Below are 19,527 nucleotides of genomic sequence, written 5' to 3'. Positions count from 1 at the left end.
CCAAACCTGCACCCTGACCGCACATTAACGTATCCAGGTGTGTCATTAAACCCCGTACTTGGAATACCCACAGTTGTGATAACAGACCAAAACTAGAAAATGCATTTCCTGAAGGAAATACCAGTGCATGAAATGCAAAGGTTAAGAAAGGAAAGAAGAAAAGAAAGAAGAGTGAAAGAAGGAAAGAAGAAAGGAAAGAAGAGTGGAAGAAGGAAAGACAAAAGGAAAGAAGAGTGAAGAGTGGAAGAAGGAAAGAAGAGTGAAATAATGAAAGAAGAAAAGAAAGAAGAGTGAAGAAAGGAAAGAAGAGTGGAAGGAAAGAAGAAAAGAAAGAAGAGTGAAAGAAGGAAAGAATAAAGGAAAGAAGAGTGGAAGAAGGAAAGAAAAATGGAAGAAGGAAAGAAGAGTGGATGGAGGAAAAAAGAAAGGCAAGAAGAGTGGAAGAAGGAAAGAAAAATGGAAGTGAAAACATTGAAAAAAGGAGATAAAAATGGAGTGAAGGAGAGATTGAGTGTGAGAGAAAGTTGACAGAGAGAAAGATGGAGAGAAAAAAAATAGAGAATGGATGGTGTCTTAATGTTCCTAGTTACAGTTAAATTGAGAGGGACAGAGAGAGAAGAGATTCCTTTGATTTGGCACAGGTGTCAGTAAAGCACAGGTGCAAGCCAGTTTAAAGACGCTATTATGATGTCATAATGGCCCAATGTAAGTCAATGGGAGAAATTTATATTCGTTTTTCTTTAATATCTTAAAAAGTATAAAGTTTAGAAAAGTGAAAAATACATAGCATAAGTGTCTTTTACAAGACCTACGCGACAAAGTTTGAATGAAGTTTCTACGTTAAGCGGTTCGGGCTGAATTAATCGCAGAAAAAGGTAACAAGAATAAGAAGAAGAAGAAGAAGCCTAGGAATAACAATACAGGGCATTTCATGCACTGTAACTAGAAAATGCATTTCCTGAAGGAAATACCAGTGCATGAAATGCAAAGGTTAAGAAAGGAAGAAGAAAAGAAAGAAGAGTGAAAGAAGGAAAGAAGAAAGGAAAGAAGAGTGGAAGAAGGAAAGACAAAAGGAAAGAAGAGTGAAGAAAGGAGAGAAGAGTGGAAGAAGGAAAGAAGAAAGGAAAGAAGAGTGAAAGAAGGAAAGAAGAAAAGAAAGAATAGTGAAGAAAGGAAAGAAGAGTGGAAGAAGGAAAGAAGAAAAGAAAGAAGAGTGAAATAATGAAAGAAGAAAGGAAAGAAGAGTGAAGGAAGGAAAGAAGAGTGGAAGAAGGAAATAAGAAAAGAAAGAAGAGTGAAAGAAGGAAAGAATAAAGGAAAGAAGAGTGTAAGAAGGAAAGAAGAGTGAAGAAAGGAAAGAAAAGTGGAAGAAGGAAAGAAGAGTGGATGAAGGAAAAAAGAAAGGCAAGAAGAGTGAAAGAAGGAAAGAAAAATGGAAGAAGAAAATAAGAAAGGAAAGAAGAGTGGAAGAAGGAAAGAAGAGTGAACAAGAGTGGCTCTGGATGAAGAGATAAAGAGAGAGTGAAAATATTGAAAAAAGGAGATAAAAATGGAGTGAAGAAGAGAGATTGAGTGTGAGAGAAAGTTGACTGAGAGAGAAAGATGGAGAGATGGAGAGAAAAAAAATAGAGAATGGATGGTGTCTTAATGTTCCTAGTTACAGTTAAATTGAGAGGGACAGAGAGAGAAGAGGTTCCTTTGATTTGGCACAGGTGTCAGTAAAGCACAGGTGCAAGCCAGTTTAAAGACCCTATTATGATGTCATAATGGCCCAATGTAAGTCAATGGGAGACATTTATATTCGTTTTTCTTTAATATCTTAAAAAGTATAAAGTTTAGAAAAGTGAAAAATACATAGCATAAGTGTCGTTTACAAGACCTACGCGACAAAGTTTGAATGAAGTTTCTACGTTAAGCGGTTCGGGCTGAATTAATCGCAGAAAAAGGTAACAAGAATAAGAAGAAGAAGAAGAAGAAGAAGAAGAAGAAGAAGAAGCCTAGGAATAACAATACAGGGCATTTCATGCACTGTAATGACAACAGAGTAAAGTACAGTGGTCTTAAGAGCTGGAACTAAGCAGTTGTTGAAAGATACCTTTGTGTGGTGGTCAGTCATTTTGAGTCCATTTCACACGTAGGGTTTACACCATCATGGTTTCTGTTTTCCCTTAAGTTTACGGTTCGCAGCCCGTCTTGGAAGCCTCTGAATGTTTTGGACAACGCGAAATGATTCATTTTATATGAGGGAGTTTGTCGCCCTCATATGGATGAAGCAGGTAAAGTTTCCAACAACTTCATACTTCCTGTTTGGGATTAGTGTTAGGTGAGGTGGGATGATAACAAGGCGAGAATGAAAACAGGGCGAGAATGAGAACAGTGCTCGTAAAATGAATATGTCAGGCTCAATACATTCCACGTTTCAATTTAACGGCAAGTAGCTAATGACAGGAAAGAGTGAAAGGTACGTTCCGCTTATTTTTCCCTTCGCAGCAGCCGTCTGCTTTAGCCAACCAACGGATTAGCTACGTCAATCTGATGTTTACTTCCCTGTATGTCAGCTTGTTTGCTAGCTTGTTAGGGTCATTCATTTCACGCATCGTCGCATCATTGCACTGCCCAGATTTGATAACGGGCTTTGTGTGTCATTGTGATTTTACCTGTAATTCTGTGATTTTACCAACGACAGCTCACTACATACACCACCTTAGTTGATTTAGCGTTATAGTCATTGGCAGCAAAATAGCTGTCTTGTAGTCAATCAGTGTTGTAGGCTATTTGCATTTTGCATTACCATTGATGCGTTATTCCGGAGGGGCTGTCAAAATGTGTTTGATCTTACTGTCTTTGCAACCTTCTGATACGTAATTCTAATGCTATGATAAGATGATAACTGAGCTTGCAACTGGGCGTGCAATGCATATGGCCTAGTATAGTGTTTACTAACGGCTAACGTAAGTGTAGTATGGTATCGTACAGTATAGTATAGCTTTCGTTAATGCATCACACCTGCAGACATGTACCAAACAAGTTAATCGTTCTTACAGCAGCAAGTCGATGTTCCTTTTAACTGTGTAGCGCAACAAAAAAAAAAATCCATGCTAAATACCCAAAACATGTAGCCATGTGTGAGTGCAGCAGAAACCGAGCCTTGACTTGTCAGCTGTCCTGTGACCGCTTCTTTAACGCTCCCAGCATCAATCTTTAAGTCTTCTCAATGAATTTCGTTGGTCACCCAATGGTGATTCCATGCCAGCTCAGCCACCTACTTAAACCTCATGGTGTCTCAGGGTGGTACGAGCAGAACCACAATGAAGCTGTGATTGGAAGGTGGTTCCCAACGTGTAATCTGTGTCCCTGTTGCAGGCCTCACCATGCCTAGCTCCCTCCTGTGGGCGGTAGACGTTTACGGTCGCGTATACAGCTTGTCCACAGCGTGTCAGCTGTGGGAACAGTGCCGTGATGCGCACCTGGAGTTCAAGCGCGTGACATCCGTGCAGCAGTGCTGCTGGGGCATCGCCTGCGACCACAACATCTACCTGAACGTCCACGCCAGCGACCTGCCCATCCGCTATCAGGAGGAGACCTTTGAGAACCAGGTGTGCACATGGCCCCAAACACAGGCACTTCACTCAGGCATCCACCCACACAACCCTATATCTTGCCATGGAGAGCAGATGTAAGTGGTGTTAAGGGTTTTGGCCATTGATAAAATAATTAACACTTTATACAGGAGTGCTGAACATTATGCACACTTCATTGTGTAAACTTGCCACAAGAGATTTCATAACCGAGATATAAGCCCCTTTTACTTTTCCTAGTTAATCAAACACAAATCACTTGTTGGTTGCTTTTTACACTAACCACTTTCGGATAAAGGTTGTAACCAGCATTTTAGGATCACAGTATTCCTAACATCAGATGATAAGGAGCTTCTTGTGATATGCAGAGGTGGAACCCTGTGGACGGATTCTCAGATCGTCTGTTGCCAAGCGACCGCTGGCAGTGGAGTGATGTCACTGGGCTCGAACACCAGCCACTAGAGAGTTTCCAGCTGCCTTCGGAAAGTTGGGAATGGGAAGGCGACTGGTACGCGGACGAGAACATTGGAGGAGAACCCACAGACAAAACGGTAAAAAAAAATGTTTTGCCTGTTTGCAGATTCCTTCTTTAATCATTACATAGTGGCGTCACACATACTGCACACATACTGAAGGTTTGAAGTAGTGGCTACATTTAAAGGAAGGGGTAGGGTCTCTTGCCTAGATTAGAAATAATGTCACATGAACAACAACGTGCTGTTCTATGTCTTTGTGGTTGGTTGGTCACAGGGTTGGACATATGCCATAGATTTTCCAGCCACCTACACAAAAGACAAGAAGTGGAACTCCTGTGTCCGTCGCCGGCGATGGATTCGGTACAGGAGATACAAAGCCAGGGACACCTGGGCAAAGGTGCGAGCTGAAACACATAAACATGCCTGCCTGAGTTCATGAACAGCTCCACATTATGGCTTTCACTTACAGAAAAACTCTCATTTTATTGTCTGTAGCTCCGTGCATGCATTCAATCCCAGGTAAGACAAAGTTCACTGAGATCCATCCTATAGAGTTGAGTCCATGTGTTGATCTTCTCCCTTGTGGTCCTTTTTAGTGTCTTCCTTTTCCTACAGTGTGGAGGTGCAAACAAATCCCAAATGCATAATCTTAACTTGTTTTGCATGTGTGCATGTGTGTGTGTTTTGTTTTTCTCTCAGGTTCCCTCGGAGCCAACTGGGCCCTTGCCCGACCCGTTTAGTGACATTAGCTGCGGGGGCTGGGAGGTCAGTGAAGAGCCCGCCGGCCGTCTCTCCCTGTGGGCCGTCTCTCTGCAGGGCAAGGTCTGTTCTTCGGCCCACCCGCAACCCAACTTCACACAAACCCCCAAAACACACGTACAATATCCACCCAAAGCAAACTGTTGGCAGGAATGGCTAAGTTGAGATTTGTCTAGCGGAGCCCTTATACAAAAAATTATTACATTATCACATCACATCACTTTTTTACATATTTAAAAAATATATTGGTCATAATTATTACGATATTTTTCTTGTAATAATTTTAAATGCACCATAGCATTGTAGGTATCCGTCAATGACTAATTTCAATAAGTAATACTTTTATTTATATACAGTATATATATATATATATATATATATATATATATATATATAATAGCAGGTTTTCACTGATGGCCTGAGGTTAATAGGACTGTTAACGTGAGATGATCCCAGTAAGGGGACTGGCAAACATCATCCTGTCCTCATGCTCTCCCTTCCCCACTTATCCCAGGTGTGGTTTCGGGACGGAATCCGCCATGACAATCCGGAAGGTACCGTGTGGGAAGAGGTGAGCATTCCGGGGGAGGTGGTGCAGATAAGCTGTGGCCCAGTGGACCTGGTGTGGGCCGTGCTGTGGGAGGGGCAGCTCCTTGTCAGGGAGGGCATCGGCCGAGACTGCCCCAAAGGTTTGTCATCGTCCGCCTCTCTACAAACCTTGAGTCCCTGCTGTCTCTATAAATTACATCACATCTCATCTGGGTAGCCTCTGGTCTAACTCTTCCTCCTCAGCCTGGCCTGAATATCAATCCGCTGGTCTGTTCATATCACGGCACATTAACCAGCACAGTGTACACATGCAATTCGGCTCATTTATTCTCTGTGATGTTGAATTTATTGAACATTTCTTCACATTTATTGAATTAATAATATTGAGTCTATTATGATCACTAAAAGCCCTGCTGTCTGTGTGCGTTCTCTATGTAGGGAGTTCCTGGGTGGTGGTGGATTCGCCCAGCCCAGACGTGGGAACCATCCATGTAGCAGTGGGGGTTAACGTGGTGTGGGCCATCACAAAGGATCACAAAGTGAGACATACTAAAAAAACACACAAAATAAACATCGTCTCTTCTATTATTTTGCTTTTGTATATGGTGTGTTTGTCTGAAAAGTTTAAAACCTTTCAGATCTGGTGTTGGTAGTGTTGAATTACATATGATATATGTTTTAAAATTAAATCTGCTCCTGACTTCGTGTTGATTTAGTTTTCTTTAAAAACAGCCCACCAGAGTGTTGTGCTGTGGGTCAGATACCCTGATGGAGGGTATTTTCAGTGGTGTTGATAGGATTATGATGAACTGAGTGTTTTGTGTGGCAGGTGTGGTTCAGACGGGGCGTGAACTCCCATAATCCGTGTGGCTCGGGCTGGATTGGCATGGTGGGGGAGATGGTGATGATTAACGTGGGCCTCAACGACCAGGTCAGCGAGTATGAGTAAAACATTATACTCTGTGATGTATGTCAGTGTTGTATCATAAAATATTATCAACCAATGATACAGTACAGTACAGTTAATTCGTACGTATGTAATGGCCTGCAAACAACTTGTTTTGTTTGTAATAGATGGTAAGGAAAAATGTCAAAGGCTTAGCGTTCAGGAACCATGGCTAAATGTTCCCTTATTTCTTAGTAAACCTCACCTCTTCCAATGGGGAGTGTCAGCCAGTAGAAACTGGAGGATGACCTATACAAGCATATAGCCCCTGGGCAAGTTTAGACCCAGAGTTGCAGATTAAGAGTCTCGTCACTCTCTGCATATACATTTTGGGAGGTTGCATGTTGGGCTCAGCTGTCAGACCCACACGGGGACAGCTGGGCTCCTGTTACTGGGGGTAAGGCTTTCTAAAAGCCCATGCTGCTGAGTGCTGGAGATCGGAGCTGCAAGCACTGCAGGAGCCCCCCAGTGACACACACACACACACACACTCACTCACACTTTCTCTGTCTGTCTCTCTCAGTGACACACACAAACACACAAACACACAAGCACACAAACACACAAACCCACACACACACACACACACACAAATACACACATTTCTCTGTCTGTCTCTCTCTCCCTCACGCTCTATCTATCTAGCTATCCAGCTATCTATCCATCCTCCTCTCACTTTCTCTTTATCCATCTCTCTTTATATCTTTGGCTCTCATGCTCTGCCTTGCTCCCCTGTAATGTGATAGTCCTCCAAACAGACTTTGGACATGATCACACTCCATCAGCAGGGCGGAGGTGGCAGATGCTGGCAATGTAAAGCCCAGCCTCACAAACACACACACGCACGCACACATGCACTCACGCACACACGCACACGCACACGCACACACTGTCACTCACACATGCAGACATACCTAATGTGGACTTGAGTAGGTTGGAGCTGATGTAACTGTAGATGTGTGGACAGAAAATAGACACATGTAAGATAATCTCAACTGATTGCATCACATTGTGAATGGGTGCTTTAAGTGGACCTGCTTTTACTTTTAACGTGAACTTCATGACTGTTTTTTGCTTGTACATGTTTGTCTGCTTTTTGGTGTATTTATACATGTATGGGGGCTTATTTGTGTGTGTGTGTGTGTGTGTGTGTGTGTGTGTCTGTGTGTCTGTGTGTGTGTGTGTGTCAGGTGTGGGGCATCAACTGTGAGGACCGGGCGGTGTACTTCCGCCAGGGCGTGACGAGCAGTGAGCTGAGCGGTAAGGCCTGGAAGGCGGTGTCTGTTCCCCGCGACAGTGACCGCTCCCATTCCAGCACCAGCAACGGCAGCATGCACAGGTGAGCTGAAGGGCTGACCCAGAGGAGCCCCACACACGGACCGTCCACTGCAGTTCAACCCCAACCCCAACTCCTCAAGTCACAGAACAGAGTCTTTCAGCACAACTGCACAGGCTCATATTCCCAACTGACCTCCTGGGTCAATCATCATGACCTCACTGCCTCGCCCCGTCCCTCAGAAGGACCTCAAACCCAAGCATCTTGCTACCTTACCTCACTGACTCATTATCTACTGCTGCTCTTGGCTCTGTCTCACTACCATAACGTAGTTACGATGGGCCCAGGTGCAGGCTATTATGACGGGCCCTAGTCAGTGGCATAAGGCCGTGGTTCCCAAACATTTTACAGTCCCGTACCCCGTGTTTGTAACCACTGCCACCGTCCCTCCCCTTGCGCAGATATTCAGCCTAGAACACTACAAACTGTGAAATTGTCAGGGTATTTCACCAAACGCCGCCGCCGCCACGCCCCCTCCCCCTGCGCAGATGTTTAGGGACTTGGCTATTCAGACTATTTAGATTGACATACATTTGTCTACGGGCCCTGGCTACGGGCCCCCAAGACCCATGCACCTGCTGCACCCCCTATAGTTACGCCCCTGGTCTCGCTACCTTACTTGACTAACTCACTATTTACCTTAGCTGCTCTTGGCTCTGTCTCACTACCTTACCGCACTAACTCACTCTCTACCTTAGCTGCTCTTGGCTCTGTCTCACTACCTTACCGCACTAACTCACTCTCTACCTTAGCTGCTCTTGGCTCTGTCTCATTACCTAACCTCATTAACTCACTATCTACCTTAGCTGCTCTTGGCTCTGTCTCACTACCTAACCTCATTAACTCACTATCTACCTTAGCTGCTCTTGGCCGTCATGTCCACTCCTCATCATGTTTCTTATCCTCTCTGTCCCAGTTTCTTTCTCAAAATCACTTCATTTTCTTATGAACAAAAGAAGGCATGGTGGAAGTGAAAAGTGTATGAGAATGATTATTATCGTATTTATGTTAACATGTCAATTATACATAAACATGGTGGCTATAACATCCTTTTTTTTAAACTGACACTGTCAAAAACAGTCCAGCAATGTGCATTTGTCTTGTAGCGCTGGCTGTTTCTTCGGGGGAGAGGTGCGGATTCAGTCCCAGGGTTCAGTCCTGAGTGACGTCGACTCAGACTCGGAGCGTGCCACAGGGGGAGGGCTCCTTTCTGAACCAGAAGCCCCTGCTGCTGTTGCTGCTCTAGATGCTGCTTCTGCTGCTTCTGGTGCTGTTGCTACCAGCAACGCCGACGTGGACATCCCCAAACCACGCATCCCCAAAGTCACCAGCGACAGCTTTATCTCCGAGCTTGTGTCAGACCGCGAGGGCCAGGTTAGCCGACGCGACGGCCCCCCCTCTGGCCCGTCTATCCCAGAGGAGGAGGGCGCAGAGGGGGACGGGGAAGGCAAGGCACCTCCCACCCTGGTGCTCTCCTCCAGCCAGTCGATCGGGCTGCAGGACCCCCAGTGGAGCAACGTGGACCTAGAGGAAGCGCAGACGCACCTGGCCGTGGGGCCCCCGGGGGAGGCGGCCGACACCTGCAGCCTGTCGTCGGTGGCCACCTACCACTTGGGCCTGGAGGAGCTGTACGGGCCCGACGAGCACCCGCTCTGGGCCTGGGTGAGCGGGGGAGGCTGCTCCGTGGACTCGCACACCCAGCTCAACTGGTACAACTCCACAGGTAAGCTCAAGACACCCCACTTGGGAGTCTGTATGTGATCCAAATGATCCAATTTCGTGTTGAAAATATTTTCATCAGTTTGTGTGTTGGGAAAGTTTTTATTTACCCCAACATTTCTCAGCAAGTCGTTGAATAAAGCAGACATAGCTTTGATAGAGGATAGAGGCATGTTCCTTAGTTTCACAGATGAAGCTGAAGATGAACGCCCCATGACCATGCAACATGTTTCTCTCCCTAAGGCATGGCTTCATCCACACAGTCAATGTCCTTGTCCATCACTCCTGCTCAGTCAGCTGCATGGCGCAAGCAGATCTTTGAGCAGCTCAGCGAGCGGTCCAAGAGGGAGATGGAGAACTTCAGACACTACGAGCAGGCCATTGAACAGGTACCTTGGCCCGGTGAAGTTACTGCTGCAGACTGGATCCTTAATTTCAGGATGTCTGACTTGCAGAGACCCTTTCCATAGTGTGACTAATCATCTCCTCTTCTTTTCTCCTCCATTCGCTGCCTGTCTTGTTTGTAATGTCGGTAGAATGTTAGTGCTCCTTCAGAGGATGTTGGAGAAGCACTGAGTCACAGAAAAGGAGTAAGGATGTAGCTGAATTAGCGATATTAGCACTCCAGATGTGTTTGACCTAATCTCTATCTGCACATTTTTCTCTTTCTCTCTCAGTGTAGTGCAAAATCAGTATGACACCAAACAATTCAATTAAAAGCATGGTGTATATACTGTTCTCAGTTCTCTAGGTTCAGAAAGGCGTGTGAGATGTTGTTCTTTACAGTCCATAGCATTGCCACGCATGCAGATAGAGATGTGGTGAAACGTTTTGGAGTATGTGTCAAAAGTTTGATTCATGTAGTAGCATAGGTTATGTGGTACAATATAAACAGTAGATGTTTACAGGAAGAAGGTATGCTGTAATTAGTCTAGATTTGTGCTGTATTTAGTCATGCTCTACAGTAGAAACAGGTGGTTCTCAAACTTCATAAAAGCAGCAGTAGCTAAAGGTGAGAGACACCTGATCACCCATGGCACTTCCTTTCACGTTTCTCTTCTCATCTCTTTACGCTCTCTTCTCTCGCTCCCTCTCTCTCTCTCCTTCTCTCTCTCTCTCTCTCTCTCTCTCTCTCTCTCTCTCTCTCTATCTCTCTCTATCTCTCTATCCTTCTCTCCCGTAGTCGGTGTGGGTGAAGAAGGGTGCCATGCAGTGGTGGAGAGACTGGAAGCCTCCTAAGTGGGTGGACGTGCGCTTCGCACTGGAGCAGTTCTCTGGTGTCGAGGGCAACAAAGACGGCATTCTTTTCATATACTACACCTTTAACGAGGAGAAGAAGGTGACCACAGCGGCCCAATTGCATCTACTTCAAATTCAAAGGAATATGGAAAATTGGGAATGAAATTATATATAGATGAATAATGTGTATATAAATGCAAACATGTATACCATACTACAATTCTAATGAGGAGAAGGAGAACACAGGGGCATAACTGTAATGAGAGGAAAAATGTTTATGGAGAACAGGGGTAATTCTAGTCAGAATATGAGTCTGATGCTGACCCATTGGGCTGTGATTAATGGGGTGTGTTTCAACGAACCAGGAAAGAAAATGCCTCTTTGCTGAATTGGATACCTAGAACCAATCAGAGCAACGTAGTATTACCATCTGATACATTAAACTTTTACCTGATCCCGTAGGAAGGACGGCAAAAACATCTTTTCAATCGACAAATGCCTTAATCGCGTTTCTCTGTTCCTCTTTCAAAATGAATGCACCGTCAATATCTGTGAGATATGCTTGCTCCCGTTAAACTTTGGTCTAAGCTTTAGCAATAACCTTACAATAATGGTCTAGAAAGCTTTAGTTAAGACAAACAATACTCTGCAACATTCGTGTTGCACATACACAACTAACCGAGTCAATGTAAACGGTAAAAGTTGTGTGGATAGCTTAATTCACATAAAATATTTCCCACTAACAGGCAGAGACGCCGCCATCTTGGTACTATTTCAAATCTACCGGTTAATTAAACTCAAGCGTTGGTTGATCATCTGTCCATCACCGTATAAAGCCCGCTCTGACAATTTCATTGGTCAGATCGTTTTGCTGAAAACTGATATTGTCTCCCCAAAATGCACAAAGCCAGACCGAATCTCCCTGACCAAACATTTTGTGGGCGGGGTTCAGGCTGGTATCCAGGCTAGGGGTTGAAAGGAACATTGATACATGGAGAAAAAGAACATACATTTTGAAGGGGTTTTTATTTTGTTTCCTATACTCTGAAACTGCCATTCACTATATTTAATTCTGTCCTCAGTATCTCCATGCGTTTGTGAATGAGGTGACCATCCTGGTGCCCGTCTTGAACGACACCAAGCACACCTTTGCCATCTACACGGCTGAGAGGACGAAGCAAAGGTGGCCCATCCGCCTGGCAGCGCCAACCGAGCTGGAGATGCATGACTGGGTACTGGATGCCCACCTCACCTACAGCACTGGGGGACTAGATCACTGGATCAGAACAGGGCCATACCTTGTGTTCAGAAATAGTGTTGTGTGTGTGTGTGTGTGTGTGTGTGTGTGTGTGTGTGTGTATACACATGTGTGTGTGTGTGTGTGTGTGTGTGTGTGTGTGTGTGTGTGTGTATACAAATATATATATGTGTGTGTGTGTGTGTGTGTGTGTGTGGTGGACAGGGAAAAGTAATTGCGTTCAAACAATTCACTCTAATTTTCCCATATTGCCTTTAATGGGAGAAATACATGATACATGATTACATGATTCCTTTATCTGTGGGCTTTGTAAAATCAGTCATGTAAACCATGCCCCAGAGTTATGAAGTGAAAATTGTAGATTTTTTCAGTTACACTTTTTTAGTTACATGAATGCATGTTGAATGTGAGTTAAATATGTTCGTATGTCTGTCTCTGGCAGCTGGCTCTTCTCAGTGTGTCGTGCTGCGACTCGAGAGGGATCCATGGTCCACCCTCCAAGCAGGCCATCTGGTCCGTGACCTGCAAGGGGGACATCTTCGTCAGTGAGCCCACGCCAGAGCTGGAGGCATCACTCTATCCCACGCCCTGTGATCAGATGTAAGAGAGTCTTCACTTTTTTTATAAAACAGGGCAATGTGTTCTAATATATAATGATATATAGAATTCACACTTTAATGTGTTTAGTTTCTTGTTTTCTTTATGGAGTGGTCTAGTGATCTATTGGTGATTTATAAAAAATACTACTATATTCAATTATTAGTTGTTAATATGTTTGTTTCATAACTGAGGGTTCTTGCATCACTCATGTAGTATATAATTAATCTTCACACGAGCATCTTCCCTGCTGCCCCCCCCCCCCCCCCCTCGCAGGTTCTGGCGTCAGGTGGGGGGTCACCTCCGCATCATCGAGTGCAACAGCCTGGGCGTGGTCTGGGGTGTCGGCTACGACCACACAGCCTGGGTCTACACCGGCGGCTACGGAGGGGGATTCATCCAGGGTAACATCCTCTCTCTCTTTCTCTCTCTCTCTCTCTATCTCTTTCTCTCTCTCTCTTTCTCTCTCTTTCTCTCTCTCTTGTTCTCTCTCTCTCTCTCTCTCAGCCCGTTGCTCTTATGGTGTGCTGTGCCAAAGCAAATGTAATTTAGATTGGATGTCCCCTGCAGGGCTCGCCAGCAGCACAGATAACATCTATACGCAGACGGATGTCAAGAGTGTCTACATCTACGAGAACCAGCGATGGAACCCGGTCACCGGATACGCTAACAAGTACAGTGGTGTCACTATTAGCACTCAGCACTAGGTTCAGCTCAGTGGAGACTGCTTTAGATACCACTTGGACACATAAGAATTCCAACGCAGAGCTTAAGTCGGACATACTAGTGTAGATGTCATTAGAAATTCAGTGGCAAGATGTTCGGAACGAGTCTGCTAAATTCTTGCCTGATTTCATGACAGAATAGTATGAAACATCTATCCAAATTTAAGTATACTTACTGAAAGCATACATGTTATCAATGAAAGCATATGTATTAAACATGTTATCTTTTTAATGATTTAAAAGAAAGTTCATATGGAATAAGATATAATATGGGTTCAACATTGAAGAAGCTTGAACAACAGTTTATCAGATTGGGGTGGTATTTTTTTAAAGCAGCTGTAATGTTTGTTGTGTCCACCAGGGGTCTCCCTACTGACCGTTACATGTGGAGTGATGCCTCAGGCCTGCACGAGTGCACCAAGGCCAACACCAAGCCCCCCTCCCCACACTGGACCTGGGTGAGTGGCCCTCTTCACCCACTTCAGCCTGAGCCCATAAAACACACACACACACACTCTAGAACAGGATGGACCAGATTATATACTTGGTTGAGGTAAATTTGTCTTATCCGGTCAGTCAGAATGCTAGTTCTACCTTTCGAGTCGCCCTCTTACTCTTTCTCAATACATTTCAGATGAGATTACAAGGAATGTGTCTCATGAATCTGAAGTATGGAAACAAGAATTGAATTAACTGTCTGTTGTTTGAGTCTCCTTGGTAATACTGTATACTTCAGTGATCATGTTATCCTTTTTTTTTGCAGGTGAGTGACTGGGCTACTGACTACAGTGTCTCAGGAGGGACAGACAGAGAGGGCTGGCAGTATGCAGCAGATTTTCCAGCGTATGTACTGCTGCTTTAGAGCCATTTGTAGATTTATTTCAACGTTAGATCATTGGACCATGACGTGTATGTGTTGGTGTTTGGCCAAAGCAAGCTGGTTATTCTTTCGAAAAGGCTGTGTGTAATTGCCTTGTGAACACTGAGTGAGTGGATGTTTGCTTATCCAGGTCATACCATGGGCACAAAACCTTGAAGGACTTTGTGCGCCGGAGGCGCTGGGCCAGGTACTTCTCTCTCTCTCTCTCTCTCTTACTCCCTCTCTCTCTCTCTCTCTCTCTCTCTCTCTCTCTCTCTCTCTCTCTCTCTCTCTCTTTCTTTCTCACCCACACACAAACATACACATAGTCTCTCTTTGTCTCTGTATCTCTAACACATGCAGGCATGCACCAACACACTCTCTCTGTCTCTCTCTCTCATAAACACAGACTCACATAAACACATGTTCTTTCTCTGTCACACCCACTTAGACCCTTTTGCTGTCTCTCATACACACACACACACTCACAGGCTCTCTTTCTCCCACTCTCTGACTCTCCAACAAACAGTCACTTTCTTTGCTTTTTCACTCTTCCTGTCGATCTCTGTATGTGTGTGATTCTGCCGTGTTCCAGCTAAACACACACTTGCAGGCACCCTCACTGTGTATATACAAAGCAAAGACACACACACACACACACACACACACACACACACACACACATCATCCTACAGTACCAGCTCTATTTACCCAGCTCAACCAACCCTGCTTTCCAACAGGAAGTGTAAACTGGCTACCACGGGCCCCTGGCTGGAAGTCCCGCCCATTGCCCTGAGTGACATCACCATCCTCCCGTGTGGCGCTCAGAGCACACATGAGCAGGTGCCCCTCTGGGCCATCAGCAACAAGGGGGACGTCCTGGTCCGGCTGGGGGTCACCACACAGACCCCTGCCGTAAGTCACCCGCACCATTTACTGCCTGTGGTGACGCCTCCTGAAACATCAATGTCTGGAAGAGTAGAATGTGTAGCCCTTTAGATGTGCATGATGTTAATTGTCATTTTCACACACATCGTTCATTTATTAGTTCTGTAATGTTAAAGACAGAATCTGCGATTCTGGCAAACGGTTGTCGATATTTGAGCTCAACGACTAATCAAACTATACCCATCCCTTCCATGCTCCTGAAGCAACAGGCTGACATGCCGGAAATGTCTATGTTTCCACTTCCACCCCCAAGATTGTGTACGAACACTTTTCGAGTTGTACGAGTTTTTCTTTTATAGCAAACACACAGAGTAGGCAGCTAGCGGACTGTGAAGAGCCACTCGCTGAATTGCAAAAAGTGTTTTAGATTGTAATCGTTGACTCTGCCTTTAATCTTGAACCAGATGTAATGAAGGAGTTTTTGATGAATGTTGTGAATGCGTGGACTGACTGTCACTGTAATGAAATTGTGGTGTCTCTCACTGTCTCTGGTCTCTTCCTCTTCTTGCTTTTGTTTCTTATCTTTTACCCTTCCTCTAGTTCTCACTCTCCTCTTCCTGCTCTCTCTCTCTCTCTCTCTCTCTCTCTTTGTCTCTCTCTTTTCTCAGCCTTCACTCTTCCAAACCTCTCTGTGATCATTATAGCTGGTAGTTGAGTGAGACGACACAGTCATGTGAGTGGTTAGTTGTGTAACTCTGGTGTCATTGTGGCTGATCTGGGCCCTGTAGGGAACTTCCTGGCTGCACGTCGGCACAGACCAGCCCTTCAAGTCCATCTCCATAGGCACCGTTCACCAGGTCTGGGCCATCGCCCGTGACGGCTCCACCTTCTACCGAGGCTCTGTGTCCACTCAGAACCCTGCAGGTCAGAACCAGAGCACGGTTCTACACTTCTGGAGTATAAGCCGTGGATGATGGTTCACAGGCTTTTGCATTGTCTTCTGGTTTTAATCAGATAACATGATAAACATTGACAAGATAATGAGATATGAGAAATAAAGGATGACAAGATCTTAGCTTCTTTATTGTTTATGTAATAGAAGCTGTGTTTCCTCGATCAACACCGCAATATCATATCAGAGTAGTACTCTAGTATTGGAGCAGAAATGGTGACTGAAAAGAATCTGTAAGTACACTGGTGTAGAGAGATCATTTTTACATGTGTACCTTCAGGGGACTGCTGGTACCACATTCCTCCCCCGGCCAAACAGAAACTCAAGCAGGTCTCTGTCGGCAGGACGTCCGTTTACACTGTTGATGAAAACGGTACACTTCCTCATTCAGCTTCTTTTTCCTTCTTCTTTTTTTTTTTCTTCTTGTGAGATTTGTTTTAACCTTATGCACTACCGTTCTCATTCTTATTAGCTGTGCCCCATCGATATAACATGTGCTTATTAAAGTTGCTTGTGTCTCTGCTCAGGAAACCTGTGGTACAGACACGGCGTGACCCCCAGCTACCCTCAGGGCTCCACGTGGGAGCACATCTCCAACAACGTGCGCAAAGTCTCCCTGGGGCCCCTGGACCAGGTCAGGAGCCTCTCACACCTCAGGGGGACTTTAATGGGGAAAGAAGCAGTCTTAAAACCAGGTCTACTTTCAGAATTTCTCATTCAGTAGGAGTGAGTGGGGGGTGGGGAGGAGCATATGCCTTCGAAATGTCTCAAAATGTCATGAAAGTTTGAAATGCCTTTCCCTCAGTACTTCTCATTAATGTGCATTTTTTACTGGTTGATATTAAATGTGGTATATGCTAGTCATTACTTGTGGAATAATTATCGTTCGTGGCTCCTAAACATCTTTTCTTAGGTGTGGATCATCGCAGACAAAGTGCAGGGGAGTCATAGCCTGAGCTGTGGGACGGTGTGCCGGCGGCTGGGTGTGCAGCCAATGGAGCCCAAAGGCCAGTCGTGGGACTACGGCATCGGGGTGAGAACCGGCAGCATTAATTTGCATTAAGTCAACTGAGCTCTTCCCAGTAACTGTCCGCGTCAGGGATTACTAGTTGCCTTCTAGTACCCTTGTAGATGGTTATGAAAGGTGGTTAGCTTTTGACGCAACACATTTTCACCTGCCAACTAGGTGTCGGCCCCCGAGGAGTGAGAAGGAAGGAAGCTTTCTCCTCTTTAGTCCTTTAACCTTGTCACTACTGCCTTGATTTAAAGCAAGCTTACTGCACACGCTCACAATAAACGAGTCCAACCCCGTCATCCAGCAGACACAGACGCATATGTACACACTGAAACGGCAGGCTTTCATGCCTCATTGGTGTAAGGGTTCAGGTAACTATGCACACACTTCTGTATCCTGTGCAGGGACTCAACTCAGGATCTTCCCCTCACTCTGTCTCTGTCCCACAGGGTGGTTGGGACCACATCACGGTGAGGGCCAACTCCACAGAGGCCCCCCGGATCAGCATGGCAGCGGCAGTGGCGGTGCCAAACGACGGCCTTGCCCAACAGACGCCCCCGCGCAGCCCCCTGCCCCCACGCAGTCCCCTGCCCACCCGCAGCCAGGAGTCCGAAATCAACGGCGACGCCATCGGCTGCTAGGACCCTCGCAGACAGCAGAAAGCCCATCTCCTCCACACACTACTGTAGCTGTACCCAACCCTGTCAATGTTGACCAACACACCCCTTCTATCCATGCCCTGGAGCATACCAACACATGGCAGGGAGGGTTCAGAAAGATCAAACTGTGTTTGTCTGAAGCCAACCATTTGAAATTGCCACTACATGATTTAAGTCCAGCATACATGGCCATTGGCCACTACACAATTTAGGTCCAGCATAGTGATGGCTGATATTATTTATACCACATTGGACATATGTTTTGGAGACAAATACACATATAGACACTTGGTTTTTATAAGGTGCTGGAAAATGATACCTATGAAAACGATATTTTCTCTTGTAGTACATTATATTTATTTTCTCACCAACACATGAATTCCTCCTGGCATTTTCTCACTTGCTTGATGTAGTCAGGCAACTTCCACTATCCCCTCTTCATTTCAGATCAGCTTCTTCCAGTACCTTGTGCTCCTGGCGACTGATCACTTGATGGCTTCCCCTGTGTTTTGTTAGTATTTGGTCTTATATTGATACAGTGTTTATTTCACGTGAATGTGGTTTTGTGAGCATTTTCTGTTGTGTTGTTTTGTTTTGTTTGTTTAGTAATATGGGGCCATGCAATGCGAGACATGCTAACAGTATGACTGAGGTATATAGAGGGATCAGGCTTAGGCTTACAGTTGATAAGTTTAAGATCATCACCTCACCAACCAGTCTGTCTGTCTGTGTGACTGACTGAAGGAAGCATTACATTATTGTTTATTCAGTGGCTGTAGCTTTGTTGTGGCTACAAGGGCATTTCTGCTTTCAGTCAGGTTATTTAATGTGTTATGGTGAGGAATTACTGCCTTTACCAAATGCAAACCCAGTTTCCAAGGTAAGCCTTGTAACTTTAGGTGATGTAGCGTTTTTTTAGTTTGAGGCTTGCAGTGGCTCTCATGTACAGCCTTTCTTTGTGTCATGGCCACTGATGTCTGCCTCCTTTGCTTCCCTATTACTGACATCTCTCTCTCTCTCTTTCTGTAGCCTTAGCAACGTGACTTGCACTCACTGTCGGCAGAATTTTAGATATTTATCTTCATACTGTGGGTTGAAGAAGTTTTGAAAGGGTGCTGTTATCCATTAACAGCAGTTAAAATTGTGGCACACCTCTGGGCATGTGTGAAATTAATTTTGTGACCAGGCACCTGACCCTGTGGGGTATCTGAGTGAAGGATGTGAAATATGTTCTTTTAATGTGCAATGTGTAATGTGCAACATCTACAAGACAGTGTAAACCATTACTCCACTCAGGAATATTAAGACTTCCTCAAAATGAAAACGTTTTGCTGATTTAAAGACTCGATTTGATTGTATTAGGACCAGAAAAAAAATGGTGGCACAAATGCTTGTATAGGGTTATAAAAGGATCAATGTATTTTTGGTATAAGTGTTTATTATTTGAATATCAGTTTGGGTTGATAGCCAAACAAAAAGTCGAGTCAATTGTATTAGAGGATGTTCTTTTGGGTACTGTATAAAGTCAAAGGAAGCCTCTGTAAAACTGTGAAATGTGGAAAAAATGAAGCATTTTCTGAGCTGCATGATGGCAGGTTGGGGGCATTATCTGACATTACTGCTGTAATTATTGAATCCTGGCTTTTTCTTCTGTGAATATGTGCGTGTAGAGCCAAAAGAACTGAATGACTCAACTTTGGTAGGAAAGCAAAGTATATTAGTTGGCACTCGCCGTGATAAAGCTACGTCATTCACTGGACAAGACAGAGTAGTTCTATGACCATAGCCAGCTAGCCAACCACATTTCTCCCTTTCACACAAGGGAGGCATTAGCACCATGTGTTGTGAATCTGTCCACATTCCAAGCTAAATGTGATACTGTATGCATTTGTGAGTGTAGAGGACATGTCATAGTTCTCTCTGGTTTTATTCTTAATTTATTCCTTTTAAAAATAACAAAGTGGGACAAGGA

The 19,527-nt window shown here is 44.8% G+C and overlaps 1 protein-coding gene across 1 annotated transcript; it reads left to right on the top strand.

Moving 5' to 3' along the window:
- Nucleotides 1–2,328: 2,328 nt before the first annotated feature.
- On the top strand, nt 2,329–17,870 carry tecpr1a (tectonin beta-propeller repeat containing 1a). Its single transcript, XM_080834273.1, has 27 exons — nt 2,329–2,461; nt 3,364–3,596; nt 3,947–4,129; nt 4,329–4,451; nt 4,550–4,573; nt 4,754–4,876; nt 5,328–5,502; nt 5,801–5,901; nt 6,192–6,293; nt 7,499–7,647; nt 8,751–9,367; nt 9,607–9,752; nt 9,900–9,953; nt 10,547–10,702; nt 11,685–11,834; nt 12,303–12,460; nt 12,734–12,861; nt 13,028–13,130; nt 13,544–13,640; nt 13,946–14,025; nt 14,193–14,249; nt 14,782–14,956; nt 15,718–15,853; nt 16,162–16,254; nt 16,409–16,515; nt 16,795–16,914; nt 17,346–17,870. Exons 2-27 carry the CDS (start codon nt 3,372–3,374, stop codon nt 17,535–17,537), a joined length of 3,774 nt encoding a protein of 1,257 aa, XP_080690399.1. The 5' UTR covers nt 2,329–2,461; nt 3,364–3,371; the 3' UTR covers nt 17,538–17,870.
- The last annotated feature ends 1,657 nt before the right edge of the window (nt 17,871–19,527 follow it).

Source organism: Sprattus sprattus (assembly GCF_963457725.1).
Source record: "Sprattus sprattus genome assembly, chromosome: 3".
NCBI lineage: Eukaryota > Metazoa > Chordata > Actinopteri > Clupeiformes > Clupeidae > Sprattus > Sprattus sprattus.
This window is presented reverse-complemented; position numbering and strand designations above follow the sequence as displayed.